General features: G+C 40.2%; 1 protein-coding gene across 1 annotated transcript in view; it reads right to left on the reverse strand.

Moving 5' to 3' along the window:
• NFIA (nuclear factor I A) overlaps positions 1-25773 on the reverse strand; it is a gene marked incomplete at its 5' end in the record, with an annotated part of 375871 nt that overhangs the window by 90869 nt on the left and 259229 nt on the right. Inside the window, 2 exon segments of the mRNA NM_001133303.1 lie at positions 8647-8774; positions 15346-15463. Of these exon segments, the coding sequence (NP_001126775.1) occupies positions 8647-8774; positions 15346-15463 (246 nt within the window).

Here is a 25773-nt window from a genome sequence, read left to right on the forward strand (position 1 = left end):
TTGAATGGCTACTAAGTTGCCAGGTACTAGAGGCTTCAGGAATCCAAACAACTTTTTGGATCATGCTTTATCATATATGTATATAACACATACACAGAGTATATGTGTGTGTGTGTATGAGAAGAATATTTCTTTTCCTCTAAGAGGTAACCTTTTAGACTCCAATTACAAAGATCTGTTTTAGGCCCTTTTCTGACATTAAGAAAAAATGGCCTTGATAAAGCAGGCAACGGATTTTTGAAGGGTGGTTACAGTGCTAATTTGGTAATACAGCTTTCCTGTCATAACCCCCTATTTGGGTGAAATTTCTCTGATAAAGAAGGGTTCGTAAAGGAGAGTCCCCTTGTTACTGTACCAATGTCCCCTGGTGCAGCAGTCTCTAATGAGCAGGTGCCAATATGAGAAGAGATCATAGAAGAGGATGTGGTCCCAGATGATGCTTTCCTTCTGCTCCATAAATGCAGAAGAAAAGCCAAGACATCGATCCCATGGCAATGTTCTGTAGCAGTGACTATTCCTACTCCAGCAGGAGATGATGGGAGATTTAATCATTTTCTCTAATATATGCTAGTGCAGTGGAGTGTCCATGATCAACGCACTATTGTTACCAGTCACTGCCTTTTTACTGGCACTGATAATGGGTTTCCTCTGTGTCTCAGCTAGAAGTCTAAGTTGGTAGACTTCCTCCACTCTTACAATTGATAAATGACTGTTGGCAGTCAAATTAGGACCAGCAGCATTGGGAATCCAGGTGAACCTAATATGTGACATTTAAAATTACAATGATTAACATAAGTCTGCAAAATTCAACTATGTTGCCAGTAGTTGTGACACTGACCCCTAGTTCTGAATGCCCTGGGTAGCTGACTGACCAGATGTTTACCGAAATATTCTTCGACAGATGCCTTTAAACAATTTTTTAAAACTGTGTTTCTTAATAATTGTGATAGGAACAGAGAACATGTTATTAAAATACTTAATTTTTTTTTTTTTTTTGAGATAGGAGTTTTGTTCTTGTCTCCCAGACTGGAGTGCAACGGCACAATCTTGACTCACTGCAACCTCTGCCTCTTGGGTTCAAGCGATTCTCCTGCCTCAGCCTCCCTAGTAGCTGGGATTACAGGAGGGCGCCACCACGCCCAGCTAATTTTTGTGTTTTTAGCAGAGACGGGGTTTCACCATGTTGGCCAGGCAGGTCTCAAACTCCTGACCTCAAGTGATCTGCCCATCTTGGCCTCCCAAAGTGCTGGGATTACAGGTGTGAGCCATTGTGCTCGGCCTAAAGTACTTAATTTTGACCTTCAAAAATGAGAACAACTTACTCTTTGCAGAGAAATGTATCTCTAAAAGTATTTATAAAAATAAAACTAAATTTATTCCTTATGAAATTTGACTTCAAAACTTTCACTAAACTGTTTTGAAACTTTCAACATGTTGGTGGATGTAACTGTGTCTGTTAATTGTTTTACAATCCCAGTATAATTGAAGGCATTTGGAATTTTGAATGTTTTTCTACAGGAGAAAATTTAAGTAGCCTCTTATGCATATATTTCAAACACAGTACTGAACTTGACTGAAAAGTACTGTAATTTCATGTTTTTTTTACAATAAAAAAATTCGCTTTACTTTTTAGGTCTGCCAAAACTTACTGATATGTCTGTACTTAATGCAGATGCGGTCTCAAATCTGAAAGTGGTGCAACGCAGTCATCCGTGAAGCCCACTGGACCCCTGGTATAAATCGTTAACTTTGGGGACAAATATAACCTGAGAAAGGCTCACAGAACAGCCACAGAGCTGCCTTTCAACTTAGGAAGAAGACTTAAATTTATATATACTAACAATCAAAAGACTAAGAGACAAGTCTCACTTTCAAGTGAGACATGAACATTTCTCAGTCTGATTCCATCTAAATCCAGTTTAACTGCCACCTTTTAAGGAAACTATCCCTTATTCTCCAGATGTAACAGCTTTTTTCTTTTACTCCTGTGACACTTAACCCTGTCTGCTTTCAACTACCCTCAGCTGGGTAAGCCTGGCTGCCTCAATAATCCTAATGATGATATTTCACATAATTAGAGAATATTAACTTTCACAAAGGACTTTGGACTTCATTACCTCATCTGTCATAACTTTGTGACAGAGATGGAGCAGAAGGAACAGTTCCCACCTTACAGGTAGTGACTGACACTTGAGGAAATTCGGAGGTTTGCCCTTGGAGACAGGGACTTGCTGGAGTCCCCTCTGTATCTACGCTAGTATACTGCATACAATCAGCACTTAATAAGGATTCAACAACTTGGCTTGGCTTTAATGATAATGATTGGAAGACCAGCCATTCCTTTTCATGCAGCAGGCCCTGAACTGGAGGAATATGGGACAGAGAGAGAGACAAGAGAATTGTTTTTCTTATAGTGAGGTATCTAAGAGTCACCCAGAATCCAATCTTCTCTAATCTATTTGAAAATAGGCTAGATTTCTACCTATCTAGAATTGCTTTAAAGAGAACCTACTTTAACATAGAGAGAACAGTTGGAGAGCATGACATTTAAAGTTAAGGTGGCTTCCAGACAAGTACTGAGTGAGGAGAACCCACCTAAAGGAACAAAAAAGCAGCCTAAATCAGTGCTTTGCAAAGTGTAATAGGCACAAGCATCGCCGAGAGATCTTGTTAAAATTCTGTTGGTCTAGGTGGGGCCTGAGATTCTGTTTTTCTGTTTGTTTCTCTTTTCTTTTGAGACAGGGTCTCACTCTGTTGCTCAGGCTGGAGTGCAATGGCACAACCATAGCTCACTGTAACCTTGAGTTCCTGGGCTCAAGCAAGCCTCCTGCCTCAGCCTCCCAAGTAGCTGGGACTACAGGCACACGCCATTATGCATGGCTAATTAAAAATTTTTTTTTGTAGAGACAGGGTCCTGCTATGTTACTTAGGCTGATCTCAAGGCTGATCTTAAGCTCCTGGCCTCAAGCAATCCTCCCACCTTGGGCCCCATGCCCGGGCAGGGTTCTCTATTTTTAGTAAGTCCCCAGGTGATGCCATGTTGCAGGTCCTCAGACCACACTTTGAGCAGCAAGGGTCTGCAGTGTCTCATATGGGTGCTCCTTACATTTGTAGAAGAGAAAATTTGGTACAGAAATCTGAATTCTTCACAGGTAAGTCAGGGAGGTTGTCTATACTACATAAAATGTTCTATAAAGGATTCACTATTGGGATTCTTAATAAAGAACTAATACTAAACAATGAACTTAAAAAATACAGAATTATTATTTTTTTTTAAAAAAAAGGTTTGATTCACTTAAAGGAACACACTTTCAGGTGAGGGATACTTGTAATAAAGTCAATGCACTGCTGCTCGTCAAGAGGTCCTTGGCTGAGCCTAAGCAATTGTTCTGCTTACAACTTGCTAGTAACTGGATTTGACTGAGAGCCTGCAAATTGAAAGTGTAGTAAACACCAATTCTGACAGTATTCTTGATAGCAAATTCTGCTTTCAAGTTTATTGAAAGCACCCCAAATTCTCTGCTTTATCGCTTCATTCATTCAATCAATATTTATTGAATACCTATTATGGGCTAGACACTGTTATGGATGTTAGAGACACAGCAATGGAAAAGACAGACTAAGTCCCACTGTTCATGGAGTATATATCCTAGAGAGAGAAAACAGACAATAATAGCAGAGAGATGGCCTGGCGTGGTGGGCTTACATTGGTAATCCCAGCACTTTTCGAGGCTGAGGCAGGAGGATCACTTGAGGCCAGGAGTTTGAGACTAGCCTGGCCAATATGATGAAACCCCGTCTCTACTAAAAATACAAAAATTAGCCAGGCATGGTGGCATGCACCTGTAGTCCTACCTGCTCGGGAGGCTGAGGCAGGAGAATCACCTGAACCCGGAGGTGGAGGTTGCAGTGAGCTGAGATCGCACCACTGCACTCCAGCCTGGGCAACAGAGTGAGACTCTGTCTCAGAAAAAAAAAATAGTGGATGCAGATGTAAAGAAAGCAAAACAGTGTTGTGAGTTATAGGATGATGGAGGGAGGGTCAGCAGCTATTTTAGATCACTGAGGGCCTGTGTGATGAGCTACTATTTGAACAAAGACCTAACTGCTGAGGGTTATTTGATTTTATAAATGAAAATGATAGTTTACTTTGTTAACAGTTAATACTCTTTGCTTATATATTGTGTCCTATGTATATTTAATAATCTATATTTCTTCTCTAGGTGAAGTTGTATGACAAGGCTTTGGGATAAGGAAAATTGAATATTTTTCAGGTCTCTCTCATGAGTTATTTATTGTTTCTTATTATAATTTTTTTTTTTTTGACGGAGTTTCGCTCCTGTTGCCCAGGCTGGAGTGCAATGGCACGATCTCAGTTCGCTGCAACCTCCACCTCCCAGGTTCAAGCAATTCTCCTGCCTCAGCCTCCCGAGTAGCTGGGATTACAGGCATGCAGCACCATGCCCAGCTAATTTTGTATTTTTAGTAGAGATAGAGTTTCTCCATGTTGGTCAGGCTGGTCTCGAACTCCCAACCTCAGGTGATCCATCCACCTTGGCCTCCCAAAGTGCTGGGATTACAGGCGTGAGCCATCACACCCGACTTTATAACGTTTTAACTGAAGTACCAGTCCAGGACATGAGACCCTAAAATGCTGCTCCAAATGTTTATGGTAAAAGAGATTATTGAGTATAGAAGATAAACTTAGACTATGAAGTCAGATTTGGTTTCAAATATGGATTTTGGATCCACAGATTTACTATCTGTGTGGGCTTGGGCAAGTCACTTGACCTTTTATGAGTCTCAGCTTTTATCTCTTTAGAGGCAGGATCAGTATATCTTGCATATTTTAAAGGAGGTTAATTTTTTAAAAACCTCTTATACAGTAGGTACTCAATTGTAACTAGAATTTTTCCATCTATTTGAAAGCAACATGAGTATCTGACCCAATGTGGGCGCTGTCTATTGGTTTCTTTCCTGCTTATCTGCATTATCAATTTCTCTGTAATTCTTCATTTGTACAGATAAACAAGAGTTGATGGTATGTGCATTTGTGCTTGATAGAATTTCATAGGACTCGTTTTGTCAATTCATGATTTGCTTCAAAGCTTCGTATCTAACCCAGTTTTGAGATAACTGGGAAACAAAACTAAGTACGAGGGACAAATGCAGCATTGTAAGAGAAGCGAAAGTCATTCTGAAGTTGTCTGATGTTTTTAAACTAACATCATCTTTAATCTCCTATGCCCTTCTTCCCAGATAATAAGAGCTGTGCACTAAAAGTGCTGAGATAAACTAATGGGGAAAAGGATACTACAAAAGACATTTGAAATAGCCCGTGTAATTTACTGCATGTCTGGTTTGTTTTACTTTACATAATCTTCCTGTTGCTCTAGGAAATTTGTCTCTTCTGGCAACCTTTGGCCCTGTTTTGGCCAGGGAGTCCTGAAAAAGCATTTTAAGGCAGGTAAACGGAAACCAAAGCGTTCTGAGTGAGGAGCAGGTACAGGCCTTGCTTCCTGTGTCACATCTGAGGCATAAACACAGTATCCTTAGTACTTGTTTGAGAGAATTATCCCAAATGTAGGCAACCAAGAGGCTGCTGGTGCATTCAGATATACACAACTCCCAACATATTTCTGAAGGTAATTTACATGTGAACCACTAAAAGCCTCCTACTCAATTAACTGTAACCCTGGGGAAAAACTATGCAGGCCTGCATAAGTGTGGGAACAACATAAAGGTGCTCTCTGTGCCAAAAAGGGGATTGGGCTTTATGGAAAATCCCCAAAAAGACCATCTGGCAGCATAAATCATCCATTTAAAATGGCTGGTGTGAGTTAATGACACCAAAGTCACCATGAACATGTGCAACATCCTTCAGTTGAGTTTTAATGTCCCCTCAGGCCTTGTTGCAATTATGACTTTCTGCGCTTGCTGAATATGGCCAAATGTACGTTTATCCACTGTCCTCTATCACTCCCTATAAACATATACCATGTAACTGCATTTTTCTGTAATGAAATGGGGATAGAGAATGGAGAGTCAGTCCAGGAATACAATTGCGAGGGATTCTCTAAGAATATATATGTGTATGTACACACACACACACACACACACACACACACACACACCTCTTACCAAAAAGGATTCAGCCATTAAACTTTAGTTGTTTAATGACTACAAAGGATTCAGGTATTGAAATGTTGAAATTTATGATCATTTGAATCATAAGGTACAGATAGGAATATGAATTGCTCTGAATAAAAGAGTCACTAGGTCAAAATATTCTATAATAATCAATCAACCTCCACAGCCCCCAATATACCCAGAGGAAGTAAATGTAAGGACCTAGAGCTCGGCCTCATGATGGGGGAGCTCTGAGTACCTCAACCTAATAAAAGCAGCTTCAATATGCACAAAAATGCATCTACACAATAATCAAGCACAAATGTACCAAACCTATGTTTAATTCTGATTTTCACTGAAGCAGGTAAATTGGCTAGGGCTCTAATTAGCCTTTGAAAAAGGGTTCAAAGAAGTTTTACATCTTTTAATTTTTTAATAGCACATAAACTTTTCATTGGCACTATATAGAGGTCATGCTGACGATGCAGGTAGGGGCAGTGAGAGTCAGCATTTTCCTTCTCATTTAGGACTGGGACTATTTCTTAGGCACTTTAGGCAAACTGATGTGAACACAAATGCGGAGAAAAGACGATGTGTGACCTTCATAGAAGAACCACCACACCTTGAGTGCTGTGGTTGGTACTAATTAGAAACAGAAGGCATGGAAGACTAACACCACCATCTCTGCGCTTCCCATATCACCGTATAATGATCTGCCTATGTGTTTGTTTCCCACCTCTGATTGTGAATTCCTTGAGAGCAGGGGCCATAACCTTCCCATCTATCCTTGAGTTCCCAGAACCTGGCATAGTGCTTCATACAGAGAAAGTCCCCAATGAAGACTATCCAATGAGTGAATGAATGAGAGACTAGGCAGGAGCAAAGCAAAGAGACATTTTTGCATTTTAATAGCAGGGGCAAGATAAAAGACACAGCCAACGGCCTGAGGTGTTTTTGTTTTGTGTTTAATTATGATACAGTAAAATTAACTTGAGCAGGGAGGTATGTACTTCTGTGAAAGTTAACGATTGTATAGATTACTGTCACCACCACAATCAGGATACAGAATGGTTCTATCACCCCAACATTTTCCCTGTGCTACATCTTTATAGTCACATCCCCTGAGCATTGTCTTTTGAAAAAAAATTTAGGGAGGAGACAAGGGAGCTAAGATTTATAGATGAAGAGGTTGGTTCAGAAATTTTCTTGGTGCTTGTCTGTACTTGCAGGGAATTAACTCTGAAGCAAAAGCTGGGGAAGGATGGCCATAGAACAGTTTTTTCATACTTACTCTATGCTAGGTAGTAGCTATGCTAGGAAATAGCTATTAGTACTGTCAGATTATAAAAAGGGAGACACAGGCTCAGAGAGGCTAGGTAACTTGCCCACAATCACACAGCCAGCAGGAGTTAAAGTCAGGTTGACACTCCAGCTGTCTGATTTCAAGGCACATACTCTATCCTTTATACCCATTGGACTTGCCATATTCAGGAAGCCATTGGAGAAGATTCCCTCTAACCCACATGTTAGACATCGGTAAGGGTTTCAAATAGTTTTTGCGATCAGACTTATTCATATTACTCCCAAGACTCCAGAGCCAAGATTAGACTACCCCAGGAGATTAGACCAGCAGTCATCATTTGTTCAGTTTAGTACAGATTAGAATAAAGAGAGTTGTTCCATTTAAATAGAAAAAAATCATGATGATATCCAGTAATAGGAAAAATATTGCAAAGTGTCCTTATTACATAAAAATCTGAGTCTAAACTGTAGCGCAAGGAATCCATTCTTCTTTTGAATGTTATCAATCCTGCTGAAAAAGTTGATAGATTTTTATTAGGATTAAAAGATAATTTAAAAAACTAAACCAAAAGATAGTATAAAAACAAAAACAATTGGGAGGCTGAGGTGGGTGAATCACAAGGTCATGAGTTTGAGACCAGCCTGGCCAGCATGGTGAAACTCCATCTCTATTAAAAATACAAAAATTGACCAGCTTGGCCAACATGGTGAAACCCCGTCTCTACTAAAAACACAAAAAAATTAGCCGGGTGCCTGTAATCCCAGCTACTTGGGAGGCTGAGGCTGAAGAATCACTTGAACTAGGGAGAAGGAGGTTGCAGTGAGCCAAGATCATACCACTGCACTCCAGGCTGGGTGACAGGGTGAGACACCATCTCAAAAAAAAACAAAAAACAAAAAACAAAAACAAAAAAACCAAAACAAACAAAAAAACCAAAAGCAAATCAAATGCTGGATTGTGGTATAGGGGAAAATATGTAGAGTAGAAAATCATACACCATCTCACCAGTCTTGCATTTCAGTTGAACTACTACTGCTTTGCACAGCCATCCTTTTATGAATGTGGCAATCAGATTACTATACAAACAACTGCTCATCCTGAAAAAGTGAACTACCTTGAGCTTTCTTTCTTCACTTTTATGCATGGCATGGGACCCCACATGCATTTTCAGTTTCACAGTGTTAGCCACATGCCCGTGTCCCCACTCTGCTTACCTGGCTCCACTTCATGCCATCCACTTGACTGACTGCCACTTCCTGGGGAGCGCCCTTGGCCTGTATAAAATGGCTCCTCACCAGGACTGTCCATTTCATCCTCCACAGACTTGAGGCGCTTTGTGGAGCTGAAATAACAAATGGGTGCATGTTTAAAAGCAATCGCAACCACCTTTCTCTTGGACACTGCACCTCTGGTTGAAAGAAAGCCAAGGGAGGAAGCAATTGGGCAATTTAGCGTAGTTCTAGGACCCCTTTTAAACTTCTGTTCAGTCTGGTGAGTCACTGGATGTAGAACAAAGTCTTGGGTCTGTGTTGTTCCAAGTGTCTGAGTTTGATTTTTATTGTCAATCAAGTTGCTGCTGCTGCCACATCCTGTTCCTGTTTCCTTTGAGGAATAAGTGGCTGGCTCTAGCTCCTGTCTCCACCTGGAAGTGTTGGGAGTAAGGCCACATATTTCCTATCTCCACAGGTGGTGGCTGGGGCCTGGCCATCAGCAATGAACCTGGGCATCAATTTAATCCCTGCTGGAACCCCAGAAAAGATAAAAAGCAGGGCTCGTGATCCTTCAAGAAAAGCTTGGATTGGGCTGGGCATGGTGGCTCAAACCTGTAATCCCAGGACTTTGGGAGGCCAAGGCAGGCTGATCACACTTGAGGTCAGGAGTTTGAGACCATCCTGGCCAACATGGTAAAATCCTATCTCTACTAAAAATGCAAAAATTAGCTGGGCGTGGTGGCGGGCACCTGTAATCCCAGCTACTCGGGAGGCTGAGACAGGACAATTGCTTGAATTGAGAGGTGGAGGTTGCGGTGAGCTGAGATCGTGCCACTGCACTCAAGCCTGGGCGACAGGGCAAGATTCTGTCTCAAAAAAAAAAAAAAAGAAAGAAAAGAAAAGAAAATGAAAAGTTTGGATTGCTTTTTTTTTTCTTTTGCCACATTTTCCCATCTTCCACTTGGAGTTGTTCATTCAAAAAAACATTTACTGCACAGCTAGTCCAGGTCCTGCTCTAAACACTAGAAATAAATCAGTGAACAAAACAAATAAAAAGGAAGGAAGAAGGAGTGTATTGTCCCCTGAGAACAAGAGACATAAAAAAAGAGTGGCCCAATGACTTTTATGTGCTTTCTCTATACAAAGATTATCAAAACAAAGTTTTATTCCATCAGGGTAGGGATTTTCATTTTTTGGAGAGGTATGGTCAAGAAACTTCCAGAATATATCTCATTTTTTCCAGTTGAAGGACTGAATATTCTCCCCAATTTGAGGCTTCAGGAGTGAAAATGTAGTGAAATGCCGCCTGCTGCTATGCTTGCTGTCGTCGTTTTAATTGAATGCCACAAAATCAGGAAGTTTGCAGGGGTGATAAAACTGTCAAATCTACCCATATTATTAGGACGAGTAGATTTCATATCTACTGGGAGGGCTTGTTGGGAAATCTCTTCATGTTTCAGGGGACAGAATTTTTCGTATGTTTCATTCATGAAATACCTACTGTGCGCATCCTACATGCCAGGTGCTGTGCAAAGCGCTGGGATACAGAGATGAGTCAGACATGGAGACAGAGAGGCAAACAAAACTGTGCAAAAGAGAAATATAGGAGTTATGATGGAACCACACACAGGGTACAGCGGGTCACACAATGGAGACAGTGATGAGCCAGGGGTTCGGGAAAGGCTTCCTGGAGGAAATGGCTCCTGAGCTATCTTCAAGAGTGTCAAGGAGACAGGGAAGAATGAAGGGAAGGGCAGAGGCAGGGCTGCTATACAGCTGATGTACGACTCAGGCAGCCATTTGGTATTAAAAATATTATCAATAGGCAAACTGTCATTGTCTCAAACTCCATACATTTCTTCCAACCTTGCCTCCCCTTCTTTGTCCCAGACACCCTCACAGTCCGAAATCTAAAGGGTTAACGTCTTGCAGATCAGGAGCATTCCAGGACCTAGCCAAAGAAAGCTGTGCAAGCAGGGCAGTGTCTGTTCTAATTGGTATGCTCATGTCACACAGGTTATCAGATATTTCGAACATAACCCCCAGAAGGGAGGAGCCTATCAGGAAGAAGCCACATTGTGAGTGAAGTGTGATATGTTCGGAGAACTGCCAGCTGTTTAGGATGGCTGAGGTGGGGAAGAAGGGGCACAGCGAGTGAGAAGGGTGGAGGTTATAGAAGATATTGCATGTCTGGACTTTCTCCTATAAGCAATGTAGACTCCCCGAAAGTGTCTAAACAGGGAATGACAGGGGAGTTCTATTTTAGAAAAGTGACTTTGGTAATTGTGCAGATGACAGATTTAGAAAGGCAAAGGGGAAAACAGGAAAATGGAGCCTAGGGCAGGGAGACAGTTAAGCTATTGCAGCAATCTGAATGAAAAAATGTGGAGGGCCAATTTATGGCAAGAAATTCTAATTATTAATGTTGGCATTCCAGTATTCTTAGCCATTAAGTTCTATTCTCATTAAAGCCAGACCACAGGAAAGCAACATAACTGTGCCATGCTAGCTTAGTACTCAAAGGAAATGCCTTTAATAGCTTATTTAATGTTCTTTGCTTGGCTTTCCTTGAAAGTTCAATGAAAAATAGCCACTGAAGAACTTTTCTATATTTTATATAAAACTACATCTAATGGGAGTCCTTTATAAGAGGATATACACAGAGAATTCCTTACAAAACATAACCAGAAAAATATGGCCTCTTTGAACAAATTTATCTTGTTTCCTTTTATTAGAAATGCAAACTATATAACCCTTTTTGCCCTGGCAACCAGGAAGCTCAGGGCTAAACTTAAGGCATAGCTCTTGGTTCAGGCTCCTGCTATAACAATTTTTTTCCACACGGTTTCTGGCCTCTTTCCACATTTAATATTACCTGTTGTTTTAAAATGGAAAGCCACTTGAAATCATCTTGGAAACAGAAAGAATACATGTTAGAAAAAAATAAACATTTCCCTGAAGTACTCTGGCAAATAAAATGAGAAGCTTGTATGTTCTGATGGGGCTGTAAGATCTTCAGGGAAAATGACTATATACTTTTTAATCTCTAGTGCCTTCCACAGTGTCTGGCTAACAGAAGATACTAAAAAACTGCTGAACTGGGCTACTGACTTAGAAACAGCCATACAAATACATGCGACATGGATTCATCCAAGTATCATAATTCAATTAGATCTAGCCCCAAAGGCCAACTCCATTGTCCATCATTCTCCCATTATTGATACTTTTCTGAGTTTTTAAAGGTTTTGATTTCCTTGGCATCCTCTAATAAAATGCAAATACCCCAAGCCAGTATTAAATCCTAGAGTTGAAAGATTCTATAGTTATCAGTTGATGCCTTAGTTTGAAAGCAACGATTTTCAGAAGTTGACAAAAGAAGGCTGGGCATGGTGGCTCACACCTATAATTCCAACACTTTGGGAGGCCAAGGCAGGAGGATCACTTGAAGCCAGGAGTTCAGAGACCACCCTGGGCAACATGGCGAGACCTTGTCTTTACAAAAAAAAAATTTTTTAAACCAGCCGTGTGTGGTGGCAGATGCCTACAGTCCTAGCTACTTCAATAGCTGAGGCAGGAGAATCGCTTGAGCTCAGGACTTCAAGGTTGCAGTGAATTATGATCACTGCACTCACCCTGGGTAATACAAAGAAGTCTCTTGGAGAAAAAAAAAATAAACATCTGGAAGGAGCATGGAAAAGAGGAAAAGATCAGGAATTGAAGCAAGTTAGGAAGCACAGGTGGAGGCTTCCGAGACAACTTTACTCTGACTTCACAAACTTTTGACAGCTGTTTTATCTTGATAAAGTTTTTTGGAATAAAAAATGTATCCCAATTTTTACACTGCTCTTTCTATGATTTTGAAGATGTTTACCCTGAAGGGGTACAGAACTTACAGTCAGTACCATTGCATCACATTATCTACCTACCTATCTATTGAAATGAATCAGTCATTGATTTTGGTTTCTTGCTCTTTCTAACACACTCATTTTATTTTCCCAGAAACACCTGAGGGAAGCAGGAAAGTATCTGTAAGATCTACACAAAAAGTGAGGATGAATATTCTCCTAAGGAGTGATGCACTATCTCTTCTTGTATGTGGAATTTTTTCTTGTATTTCTAGCAATTATATCTAAAAAATAAGGTAGAAGTATTAAAAAATAAGGTAAAAGTATTACCTTAATTCCAAATATCTTAATTCCTACTCTGTGTAATTACAGCCTAGAAGTCTTACTTAGCATTCCTAAGACTGCAAAATGCCTTAACTTTCCTGAGTGTTCATAGGACCCTGAACGGAAAATTCCCACTTCTCAGTCTCTACCACGAGATTGTAAAGCCCCTCTTATTTGACTTTACACCCATGGTGCCGAGGACGTGTCCTTGTTTCTTACTAATAAAGTTCGCTGCTGAATGGGAAGAGTTAGACACTGTCATTCAAGGGACTCATGTCTAGATGGGGAGGCTGCACACGTGCTGACCTCAAAGATGGTAAGAGTAACTCAAGACGGCAAACACTAAGTGCCAGGGAGGAATAGAGACGCTAGAAACTCCTTTTTTAGTACCTCATATTCTATTGTTCCTTACTAAAAGAGTCAGTCCTATTCTCAAGAGGATTCTGTGTGAAAAGAGCATATTTTTAAAGTTCCAACAGACCTGAGTGTGAATGGAGACTCCTCTATTCACTAGGACCGTGACTTTGCGCAAGTTACTTAACTTCTCTGAGCTTTGTGTTGTTGCTCCACTGTTTAAATGGCAACATTGTGTATGTTGTAAAATTATTGTGAAGAATAAATCAGAACAGGTATACAACTCACCTAATATGGTGCCTGCCACAGAGAAAATGACCCATCAATACTGACACAGCAGGAAGACATATTGATTGGTGAACATTTCTATATATAAATCTGAGATATTCTTCTGAGCACACTTTCTAACCTGTACATCGTTAATTCTGCTGAATCTACGTATTTAAAGAATTTTAAAAATCATCCTAGGAAGAGCCTAATGAGAGTAAAACAAACATATTACCGGGTTATTAACTACTGATGCAGGTGATAATTAGCTCCTTATCAGGGTTAGTTATTTGCAGAATATGAGAACGACACCGGCCTTTTAAATGACATTCATAATGAGCTTTCCTCTCAGAGAGTCACAAAAGATAATAAAACATAGCTGGAGAATTGTGTGAAAACATAAAAAGGGGGAAACACTCTTTGGGAGGTACATGGTACACATACAGCACACACATGAAAAACAAACAGCCCATAAACTTTTAAATTAATCACTGCCCACAAGTATTTGCAAAGCTTTTTCATGTTGACTGAGTGCAGTTACACACGTCTCTCCCATCAGCAAACATTCAAAATCCTCAAAATGTATGAACACCCAAATGTATCCACAATCTCTTTCTTCTATTATAAATATACTTTGGATGTGTGACTTTTTTGTTCCTGAGGAGCTGATACTACAGGGAACTAAAGGGAACATTTAAACAACATGAAAGATGATGGTAGGATTTGGTAGTTATATTAAGGGAATACCTGTTTCTTTAACTGTCTTCAAGGTATTAGTGATGACTAAGTTGATTTTTTTTTAAAGTAGTGATGTTTAAAATATATAAAGGCAAGGTAAGAACGAGTGTGCACCAAGGAAAATTTCTATAATTTGGGCATTGTTTTAAATCATAAGACTCAGGTACTTGCTTTAGGAGGAATATACCTTTGTCAGACATTTTTCTGCAAAGTGCACAAACATTAAAGATCGTTCTGTACCGTTCTATTCTTTGTTGTCACAGTCCAGTGCTAAAGCCAATTTGTAAAAGAATACCGTGGGTTTAATGCCTAATCCCTTTCCCTCTGGTTCAGGTTATCTAGAGACAACACCATCTTGCAAAAATGCTTCATTTTGATTTTGGCTTTGTGACGTTAAAGGGAGCAAGAACCCCAGAATCATTACCAGGTTACACTACTCTAGCTTTACTGTTTTTAAGGTCTCTTAATACAACGGAGTCTGTGGTCTGGCCCTACCCTCACTTGAGGTTATGCAAGTGACTGCTTCCATTTGTATAACCTCACACCAGGATATCAAATGGGCAACTCCAGTAAACTGGATATTGAGAGCTTTGGGGGCTCAGTGTGAAAAGAGCTGGCACTGAGCTGTAATGTCTGCTGTGGGCACGACACTGGGACTGTCACCAGTGTTCACTTCCTGCCAAACAAGCCAAAACATATGCCCTTTGCTGCAGTCCAGCCTTGTCCTTCATTTCCTGAGAACATGTTATGTTCATCATCCATCCTTCCTCCATGCCTTTGCTCATTTTTCACCCCACCCAGAATTCCATTCTTTTTCCTTTCTATCTCGCCAACCCTAACTAATATTTAGAGCTGGAACCAAGGTATTCTTTTTGGATAAAGCTCTCTTTAACTATTTTTAGCCTGTGTCACACAATTTAGTTCACAGTTTTTTACTGTGTGTAAGTGTGTGTGTGTGTGTGTGTGTGTGTGTGTGTGTGTGTGTATTTAACCTTGCTACATGCATATTTGCTTTATCTCCCCAACGAGACTGACAGTCTGTTGGGGCTGAACCCACTACTTTGGTATCTTCTATTACTAAAGGCGCATTGCTAAATGCATAGAGGGCCCAGAGTTAAAATCAAGGTGTGCAACCATGTAGCATAACTTCTTCAAGAGCTGCCAATCAAATTACCTCGTAGAGGATGTGCTGGGTAAAGACCTCCTCATTGCTCCTGGACTCATGCTGTAGTATGAAGAACTTTCCAAATCTGAGAGAGAAAAATTTGGGCCAGTTCCTGCAGCTATTGGTGCTAGAATTAAGAAAACAAAAATCAGTTAAATTCTGTGGATAAAAAATCAATGACAGCATACTTCAGTGTTGCATTTAGCACATTGTCTTTTTGCATTTATATGTAAGCGAATCGAAAATAATCAGTAATAAACTATGACTCCAAAGGAATATTGACTAAAAATAGTCTATACAGGAAAGGCATATTTTTTCTAATATATTTTTCATCTTTTCTCTTTATGTAATAGTAAATTGTCACCAAGGTTGCAGCATTCTTGGATGCTTTTAACAAAAATACTTCCCCACATTTCGGTCTTAAACTTTTCTGGAATGACCAACCAAAACACTCTTTAGACTTTTCTAACTTTATCTGATCCTGATAGCTTCTACTCATCCGTATTTTGGAATTCTGTTTTGAACTTTGGTGAGAACAAAGTCATCTTTCTAAGCTGTCCATTCCCAGTTTCTTATAATATGAAATGTGTGGTTTCTCTTTACTCTGAATCACCTCTCCATCTTGCATATACCTTAACTGAATATTTGTCCAACCTTGTAATTTAAGGCAGGCCCATAGTTTTCATGAATAAAGTTTTACGGGAGCATGGCCGTAAATGAAAATGAAAAATGAAACACCATGGCCTTTCATTTCTATATTGTCTATGACTGCTGCCACATTACACCATCAGAGATGAGTAGCTGCAACAGAGACCATATGGCCCACAAAGCCTAACGTATTTATTAGCTGGCCTCTTATAAAAGAATTTTCTGACCTTTGATTTAATTTTGATTATTTGTGATTTTCAGAAATGACCCTTGTGTGAGACTGATTCCTTGCATTTTCTGTCTTTGAATCTTTAGATACCTTTTTCACAGTAGTTTAATACATGTTTTCCAATGGACAAATAACAAGTACCAATTTTATAAAACAACTCTGTAAAATTAGTGGTGTAAATTATTAGTGCAAATAATCTTTTTGAAAGGTTACATAAAAGCAGGAACAATAGATACTGTATTGAGGCACTGGTTTGAGAGCTAAGCCCACATAATTTGATACTGGAATAAATAAATTACAGGTTAGTATCCATCAGAAGAAATAATAATAAGGGTTATCATGAACCAGGGACATTTATACATCCAATGAATGCTTACTGAGAGCCTGCTACTGCCAAGAACTATGCTGAGTGAGGAAGGCACTTAGATGAAAGACATGGTCCCTACCCTTAAACGGAAAGGGAAGTCTGACAGATTAATTTTTTAAAAGTCTGAGAAGTCATCTGATAGAGCTACAGGTGCTCAACTTATAATGAGGCTATGTCCTGATAAACTCATCATAAGTTAAAAATATCATCAGCTGAAAATGTACTTAATATGCCTATTTTATAATAAAGTGTTGAATATCTCATGTAACTGATTGAATATTATACTGAAAGTGAAAAACAGAGTAAGTGTATGGCTACTTGAAGTATGATTTCTACTGAACACACGTCACTTTCCCACCATCATAAAGCTGAAAATTTTAGTGGAATCATTGTAAATTGGGGACCATCTGCATTCCTAAATTGAAGTGACTGCAAAGAAGTGGGTTATCTAACCCAGCCTGGGGATAAGAAGTTCAAGGGAATGGCCTCAGAAAATGTGAAGCCTGGAAACAATGTTAAAAGGAAAGGAGGAATTATGCAACTAAAAGGGATGGAGGACTTCTAGGTAGAGGAAACAGCATCAAGAGAGCAGAAAATGTTTACTGGATTTCTGATAGCTTGGTATGATGACATAGTGTAGAATACACGGGAAAGAGGAAGGATGGTTAAGTTAGGTTATGAGGGATCTGGTAGGTTTTTCTTTCTTTTTTTTAGAGACAAGAGCTCACTTTGCCACACAGGCTAAGTGCAGATGCAGAGGTGTGATCATAGCTTACTGTAGCCTCCAGCTCCTGGGCTCAAGCAATCTTCCTGCCTCAGCCTCCGGAATAGCCGGGACCACAGGTATGCTATGCCACACCCAGCTAATTTTTAAAAAAATTCCTTTTGTAGAGATGGAGTCTTACCATAATGCCCAGGCTGGTATTGAACTTCTAGTCTAAAGCAATCCTCCTCCCTTTGCCTCCCAAAGCACTGGGATTACAAGCATGAGCCAACATGTCCCTGGTGGGATCTGGCAGGTTTCTTTAAGGAACAAATTTGATTCAGCAGATTCCCAAGTTTATAAGCTATTAAAGCATTTACCTCACCCCACTATAACTGGGGATTATATTGTCAGCATCTAATATAGTCCCTGACACCAGGAGGCAGTCAATAAACACTGGTCAATGGAATGGGTTGCTGCATTGAGTTATATTCAATAGTCAAAGAAGGACCAGCATAGTATGGGAATGCTATCATCAAATTTGCATTTATCACCTAGAAAGATCAGTCTGTCATGAGGGTAGGCATGGAGGTGAAAGGGTGGGGGGCGCTTGAAGAATATAATAGGCAAACCAGAGAGTCCACTGGGGCATTTATGCAAGGTATGGTGGGGATGGGGTCTAAACTCAAAGGATGGAAAGGAGGAGCCTGATGTAAGTTATTCAGGAGTTAGAATCAAGATGTACTGACTGGCTGGGCACACGTGTGGTGGCTCACGCCTATAATCACAGCACTTTGGGAAGCTGAGGTGGGAGGACTGCTTGAGACCAAAAGTTCAAGACCAGCCTGAGCAACATAGTGAGACTGTGTCTCCACAGAAAAAAAAAACATTTAAAAAAAAATTAAATTAGTTAGGTGTAGTGACACGTGCCTGTAGTCCCAGCTACTTAGGAGGCTGAGACGGGAGGATCACTTGAGCCCAGGAGTTTGAGGCTGCAGTTAACTATGATCATGTCACTACAACTCCAGCCTGGGCAATGGAGTGAGACCCCATCTCAAATAAAAATCTTGGAAAATAAATAAATAAAAAGAAGACATGCTGACTTCTTGACTATTGTAATAATGGGAACGGGGGCGTATGGGATAACTCCCACGATTAGCGCTTGGGAATCCAGGTGAATTGAGGTGCCATAATAGAACTATGGAATCAAGGGACGGTATGAGGAAATATAACAATTTCTAAGAATAAATACTTAGTTATTTGATTAATAGCAATGAATAAACCTTAATCACAACTGTCAGTATACAAAAACAGTCACTGCTAAAAAAAATGGAAGACTGAAATTCACATCTACTTTCTGAAATTCAAACACATCTCTCAGTAACAGGCTTTAAGGGAGGAAGAGCCTTTCGTTTAAAAAAAATGGTGAGGCTTGACATTAAGTGTAAACAGGGTTCTAATTAATAATTCTGACAGTCATCCCCTAATTTGCTTTTTACGTTAAATTTATTTGCATAATTTCCTCTTTTATTTCATGATTTTTATGTATGAAATAGGCTATGGAGGAAGGGTGGGGGAGATTACTCAAATATGAGCCTAGATCACTCATCCTCACTCCCAGCAAGCTGACATACAGTAGGTACTTAACGCTTTGTGCCTTCCTGGAGATTAGAGGTTCACACCTCTCATTAACTAAAGAAGAGTTATAAGGCTGAGCAGTGTCATAGGTCTGGATTTAGATGTTTTTCACAAATGTCAGAAGGGAGATGAGGCCTCAACTGGGTGGAGAAGCTGTTTCATTTCTGAGCATGGCGGACACTGTCTGGCCCTCACTCCCTTGCTCTTGGAAGGAGAGGAACACAGAGCAAAGTGTGAATGTGAGGGACTTGATCAGACAGAGAGAAGAAGCGGCCTCCTAGCTCGTGGTGAACATCCAGCTGCACTTATATTTAATACTTTATCTATCCTAGAAAAATGTCTTTTGCCTTATCTTTTTTAAATGTCAAGAGAGCCAGAATAGGGGAAGAAAAAGAAAAGCCTGTGTAAACATGGTGTGCCCACCTTCCAGACGTTAAAAAATAATTAAGCCCACATAAACGGGCTTAGCTTGGCCATATATATACTTCCTGTGAACCACTTAAGTACACTGGAATTGTAATGTGGCAAATGGCACCAGGTGGCCTGGCACTTCCCGAAAGTGTCTATCAGACTTCTGATGAGTAACTTGAGAGCTTGGCAAACTGGTTATGTGTGTCTTGAATTTTAAAACATCACTAAGTTTCTGAAATGAGAATGGGTTTCACAACCTGAGTTAAATAATCCTAGTAATTCACAGACCCAAACTCTGCCTTCTTCAAGAGTCTTATAAAGGAACAGCCCCCTGCAACTGCCTGTAGGTATGAATCACATGGACAGTTGGTTTATTGGGTTGGATTCTGACTCAGTGACACTGTCACAGCCAAAGAGAAAGCTTCACACTTGAGGGGAGCAGTCCCTGTCAAAGTATCCCTGCATTGGGTTGGGTATTCTCAATACCTCTAATCTGGAGAACAGAAAGAGCTTTTGACAGGTCATGAAGAACTGAAGAGGTGGGCTTTAGGCAGGCCTTTTGGAGCACCCATGATGCCATGTTTTGATAAGCACTTTATTTACTGTACTTAATTTCATTCTCAAACTTCAAAGTGCATTTGCTAGATGAGGAGAACAAAGCCTTGGAGTGAGATTAAATAACTTGTCCTCGATTACAGAAAGACAAAGAGAGAGTCAGGGTTAAAATGTAAGGATGTTGACCTCAAAACCTGGGCTTTTCTTACTGCACCACACTGACTCCCACATATAGTATTTGCCTTAAACTTGAAATAATAAAAAGATACACGGTGTCTCTGTCCCCAAAAGGTTTATGACCTAAGTGGAATACTAAAATAATACCTGAATATCTAATGCAATGCCGAACATACTACATTTCATAGGAAAAATGCAAAGAATGTGCTAGGAAAGTTCAAAGGAGGCATAGATCCCACTGGCTTGTGAGATCAGAAAAAGGTTTGATTTCAGGAAGAGTGGGCACTTAAGCTGAGCCTTCGAGGACAGTTCAGATTTAAAGAGGCACAGGAGACAGGAGAAGCTTCCTTAGCAAAGGACAAAGTATGTGCATAAGTTTGGAGATAAGAAGTAAAGTGGGCCGGGTGCGGTGGCTCACGACTGTAATCCCAGCACTTTGGGAGGCTGAGGCAGGCGGATCATGAGGTCAGGAGATCGAGACCATCCTGGCTAACACAGTGAAACTCCATCTCTGCTAAAAATACAAAAAATTAGCCGGGCGTGGTGGCGGGCTCCTGCAGTCCCAGCTACTCGGGAGGCTGAGGCAGGAGAATGGTGTGAACCCAGGAGGCGGAGCTTGCAGTGAGCCCAGATCATGCCACTGCACTCTAGCCTGGGTGACAGAGCAAGACTCCATCTCAAAAAAAAAAAAAAAAAAAAAAAAGAAGTAGAGTGAGTGATCTGTGGGGTCCAGGACAGTTTCTGAATAGGGAAGTGATAAGATCACTGTGGACCTGGGAACAATCATAAGGCAACTGATATGGTTTGGCTCTGTGTCCCCACCCAAATCTCACCTTGAATTGTAATTTCCACATGTCAAGGGTGGGACCAGGTGGAGATAACTGAATCATGGGGGCAGTGTCCCCCATGCTGTTCTCATGATAGTGAGTAAGTTCCCACGAGATCTGACGGTTTTATAAGGGGCTTCCCCCTTTGCTGGGGACCGATTCTCTCTCCTGCTGCCCTGTGAAGAGGTGCCTTCTGCCATGATTATAAGTTTCCTGAGACTTTCCCAGCCATGTAGAACTGTGAGTCAATCAAACCTCTTTTCTTTACAAATCACCCAGTCTCAGGTATTTCTTCATAGCAGCATGAGAATGGACTAACACAGCAACCATATTCAGAATGCATGGAAGGGGGCTAAGATTCTGGAGGTGGAGAAATCAGAAGATTGATGCAATGTCCCAGCAGAAGGGAACAGAGGCCAAGACTCTGCGGCTGGGAAAGAAAATAGAATTTTTACAATGGAAATTTGACACCTCCTCCAGGAGAACAAACAGGTCTCAAAGACCTGTTCTCAATTGTGCACTTGAAAGGGCATAAATAAATGATTATATTCTTCTAACAAATATAAAATATCAATAAGATATGTAACACAGTATACTTTTTAACTAATAATGGCATTAAGTCCTTCTTTTGAAAATTAAGAAACTAATAAAAGTTGTGGAGGGTTAAATGATTTGTCCAATGTCACATAAATTCTGGCCTGCCCAGGTTATCACATTGGGTTTCTGAGGTTAAAGACTAACTGCCTTCTGGTGTGCTACAAAAACAACGCAGCCACTGCCAATCACATGTGGCGATGTTAGGGTAGGACTGGACCAAGCACAGCACTGCCTCTCTGTTCCAATTATTGTGAAATCCAGTTTTGCTCCATTTGTAATTGACTCTAGGCTTTATCATGCTTTGTCTCATATGTAACATTTTCTCCCTATCTAGGTTGAGATGCATTTTGAAGGTTATAAAGAGATATCATGGGGCATAAAAAATGCTAGTCTAGGACGGGGAGAGATTGTCTAGATTCCCAGTCCTGCCAATAACCAACTGTTTACTTGATTAAGTCACTGAAACTCTTTGGGCCTCATAATTCTAATAATAATTATGGCAAAAATGAACTGCCACCACTAACCACTGCTGCCACCATCACCATCACAATTTATTAGGCATCATTTATGAACCAGAAGCTGGGCTAAGGGTTTTAAGCACATCATCCCATTTACTCCTCACCAGAAGTCCCCAACCTTTTTGGCACCAGAGACAGGTTTCATAGAAAACAATTTTGCCATGGATCAGAGTAGGGGGGTGATTTCGGAGTGAAACTGTTCCCCCTCAGATCATCAGGCATTAGACTCTCATAAGGAGCCTGCAACCTAGGTCCTTTGCACGTGCAGTTCACAATAGGGTTTGCGTTCCTAGGAAAATCTAATGCTACCACTGATCTGACAGGAGGCAGAGTTCAGGGAGCAATGCTCACTCACCCACCACTCGCCTCCTGCTGTGCAGTCCGGTTCCTAACAGGCCACTGACTGGTACTAGTCTGCAGCCCGAGCGCTGGGGAATCCTGATCCTCACCATACCACCAGGAAGGAACTGAGGCACGAAGAGGTTAAATAACTCTCCCAGGTCATGAAGTCAGAGGTAATACATATGACCTTTAATCCTACAGGTCCTAGAGCTCCCTTTGACCACAGTTTTGTGTACATAGTTGATCATCAATAAATATGCTTTGAATTAAGGAGAGTGAATAATTACCCTCCCTATTCGCCCCCTCTAAACTTTAAACAATACCAAGTGAAACTCAGAATTCTATAAATACATATAAATCGTGTGGAGGGGCTCCTCAATTTTCTTAAGTAGTATTGTAATGAACAAATATGAAGTATTTTGCTCTATCGAGGAGTTTTTCTCAAAAGGTTAACTTTTGGAAATTGTCTCTTCAGATATTACTTGCAAGTCATTCATCCTCTACCCCTGCCTCTTTCCTGTCGTAAGCAGAATGTAGTCTTTGTGTCATTTCTTAATAAATGGTTTGCTATTAAGGAATCATTATAGTAATGTAGGCTACTGGAAGAAAGGGGTTATTTTAGTAGCCAACCCTCTTAATGACCTGCTCTTCTGTACACATTAGTAGTTGGATAAGGTTGTGGTTATTGAACTTCTGCCATCCACCAGAGACAAGCTGCTCAGGCTTGCATTGTTGGAAAGAGAGGATGATGGAAAAAACTTCTATACAAATTTTTGAGCTACTCTGCCTGAGAGATTACAGTGTGCTAAGTTTCCAACTTGTTCAACAGAAGTCAGCAGGGAGCATTAACGAAATGACTAGTTTGTCCAGCCTATGGTTAATAGTACATCTCCTCGGAGAGGCTGTATTCAATGGAATTCAACAATATTTATGGAGCACTTTTAGTGAGCCAGGGATCATTCCAGATGCTTGAGAAACATCAGTGGACAAGATATAGAAAACCCCTGCCCTTGTGGGGCTTACATTTCAGAGACTGACCATTATTGTCCCTTCTTCAAATCTGTATGGCCACTGAGGAATATGAAAGAATGGCAATAAGTAACCCAACTCAATTTCCAACTTACAACTATGAAAAAATGGAGAGACATTTTTCTTCTGATTACATGATCTAAAACACTCAGTGAGACTTTGGGAACTTGTACTTTAAGACCGGGGGGGAAAAAGTCCAATAGCAGCACACAGTTCTATGGACCCAGCACAATTTAGTGTTGTTTTGCATTCCAGTGGCAAAGATCTTGTAAGAAAGTTCATGTCACTGGCACAAAGGGACTGAACATGGGAAAATACTTGTTCTTCTTTCTATCAAAGGCACAGTTGTAAAACGCACAATGCTATGAAAACTCAAGCAAATCTGGAATCATCGTTAAAGGGAATTAACTTGGAAAGTAATTTATGGCAAGAAATCTCAACTCCTTTGTTATCTCCCTTTTACCGTAATATGCTTCCTGAACACTGCCTATGAGAAAGGGCTTTTAGAAAGAAAAAAAATAAGTATAGTAAAAATTAACTCATTTTATCAATTTGTGCTCTCTGCCAGAGTTTCCTGACTGTGGCTACGAGAGGCTGTAAAACTGATGAATTTGCATGGAAAAAGAAACCAGTGTAAGTAATTTGTGTAAGAGGTAACATGAACATAGACTGCTATAATTCAGACACCCTGCAGATAGCAGACTGCTGCAGTGTGAGCAGTTATGGGTTAGAAAAATGACCACACTGCAGTCAGTCTGACTTGAATGGAAATCAATCATGAAGGTACTTTCTCTGCAGCTTCTACGCCACAGTCTTCAGCAACTCCTTTGCCAAGCAGATTTCTGGTCTGTAAACCCTGTGCTGATCTCCTGTTTTCCACTTTTCCTTTCTAAAAAGTCTGACCAAATGCAGGCTAAGAGTATGGTTTTCCAAACAGGAACATTAAAAAAAGGCAATGAACTAAAACAAGGATTTCCCTCTATGTGAAAATGAACTTGCCTGCTATTAAAAGATTTAAGCAATGCTTTTTATGATATGTATTATTAGGTGCCAAAAGCCAGTAGAATATTTTTTAACCCCATGAAAGGTATCCGCTAACACAGACAGAGCCCTATTTTCACACATCCCTGTCTTGTGGACACACGTTAAGGAATATATACATGGTGGTGGAAGGAGAAAAGGGAGGTGAATAGAGGAATTTTTATTTTTCAAAAAATGTTTCTGTTTCATTAAAATAGGAAAAATTAACCGATACATTTTCACACCCCACTCCGAATCAGGAAGATAGTTTATCTTTGACAGATAATTACTGTTTAATTTGTAAATTAACTGTATTCAGGCATTTTATTGCCATCAAATAAGCTCAGTCTTAGATCTCAAGAAACTTAGATATATACTCTGTAGAGGAAAAGGCTGTCTCCTACTTATTTTTGTATTCTCCTCAGTACACAGTGCAGGGTGCTTCATATATTACATATGCACCAAATGTTTACTGAGTTGAACTCAAATTACACGAGCTTGTTAATGAAAAATAGCTAAGAGCTAATATTTATTGAGCATTTATTACATGCCAGGCAATGTGCTAGGTATTTTACCTGAATTGTCTCATTTAATCTTTGCATTATCCCTATGGAATATGTATTTATATTATTCTCATTTAGAAATGAGAAACTACGCTGTGAGTTAAGTAACATGGTCAAGATCATGCAACTAAATAAGTGACAGAGGAAGGGCCTGAATGTAGATATTTCCTAGATATCTGTTCAAAGAAACAGGAGTGAAATTCACATTTCTAGTGCTGCTGTCTTTCCTTTGTCATCAGTTATGAAGGAGATAAATTCAACACACTTAAATAGAAGAATAATTATCACCTACACTTATGTGGCAAAACTTCTATCTCATCATTCTCCTTCTCGCCTCTCTGCTTTTGCAGGTCTTAAACTTTATAAGCGTCAGCAAGAGTTCCATTGGATGAAGGGCCCTGCCACTTGGTCTAACAGAGCAGTCCACAGAGGAGTTAGCAATGCTGACTGATCTGCATTAGTGCCTTCTGCTTTGGGGGCCAAAATTGATTTTCTGCATTTTAGAGTATCATCATGTCTTAGCTTTTGGTGGAGGTCAAATGTGGTACCCGTTTAGTATCTGACACAGCCTCAGTCACGGGATTAAGTCTTCTCTGACAGGGGTGGGATCTGATGGCCTAAGAGGTCTTTTTGCCACAGTGATCTATAAACCAGGGAAGGGCTAAGCTAAACATAAGCCCCACAACCAATAGTGCACTGGGACTACTTGACCATTAGCTGTTAGGAAACCAAACTGTATCAACAGAGTCCCATCCCAACAACTGACTAATTCAGCTGTTTACAAAAAAAAAAAAAGTTTTCAATATTTTCACC

Source organism: Pongo abelii, chromosome 1 (assembly GCF_028885655.2).
Source record: "Pongo abelii isolate AG06213 chromosome 1, NHGRI_mPonAbe1-v2.0_pri, whole genome shotgun sequence".
Taxonomy (NCBI): domain Eukaryota; kingdom Metazoa; phylum Chordata; class Mammalia; order Primates; family Hominidae; genus Pongo; species Pongo abelii.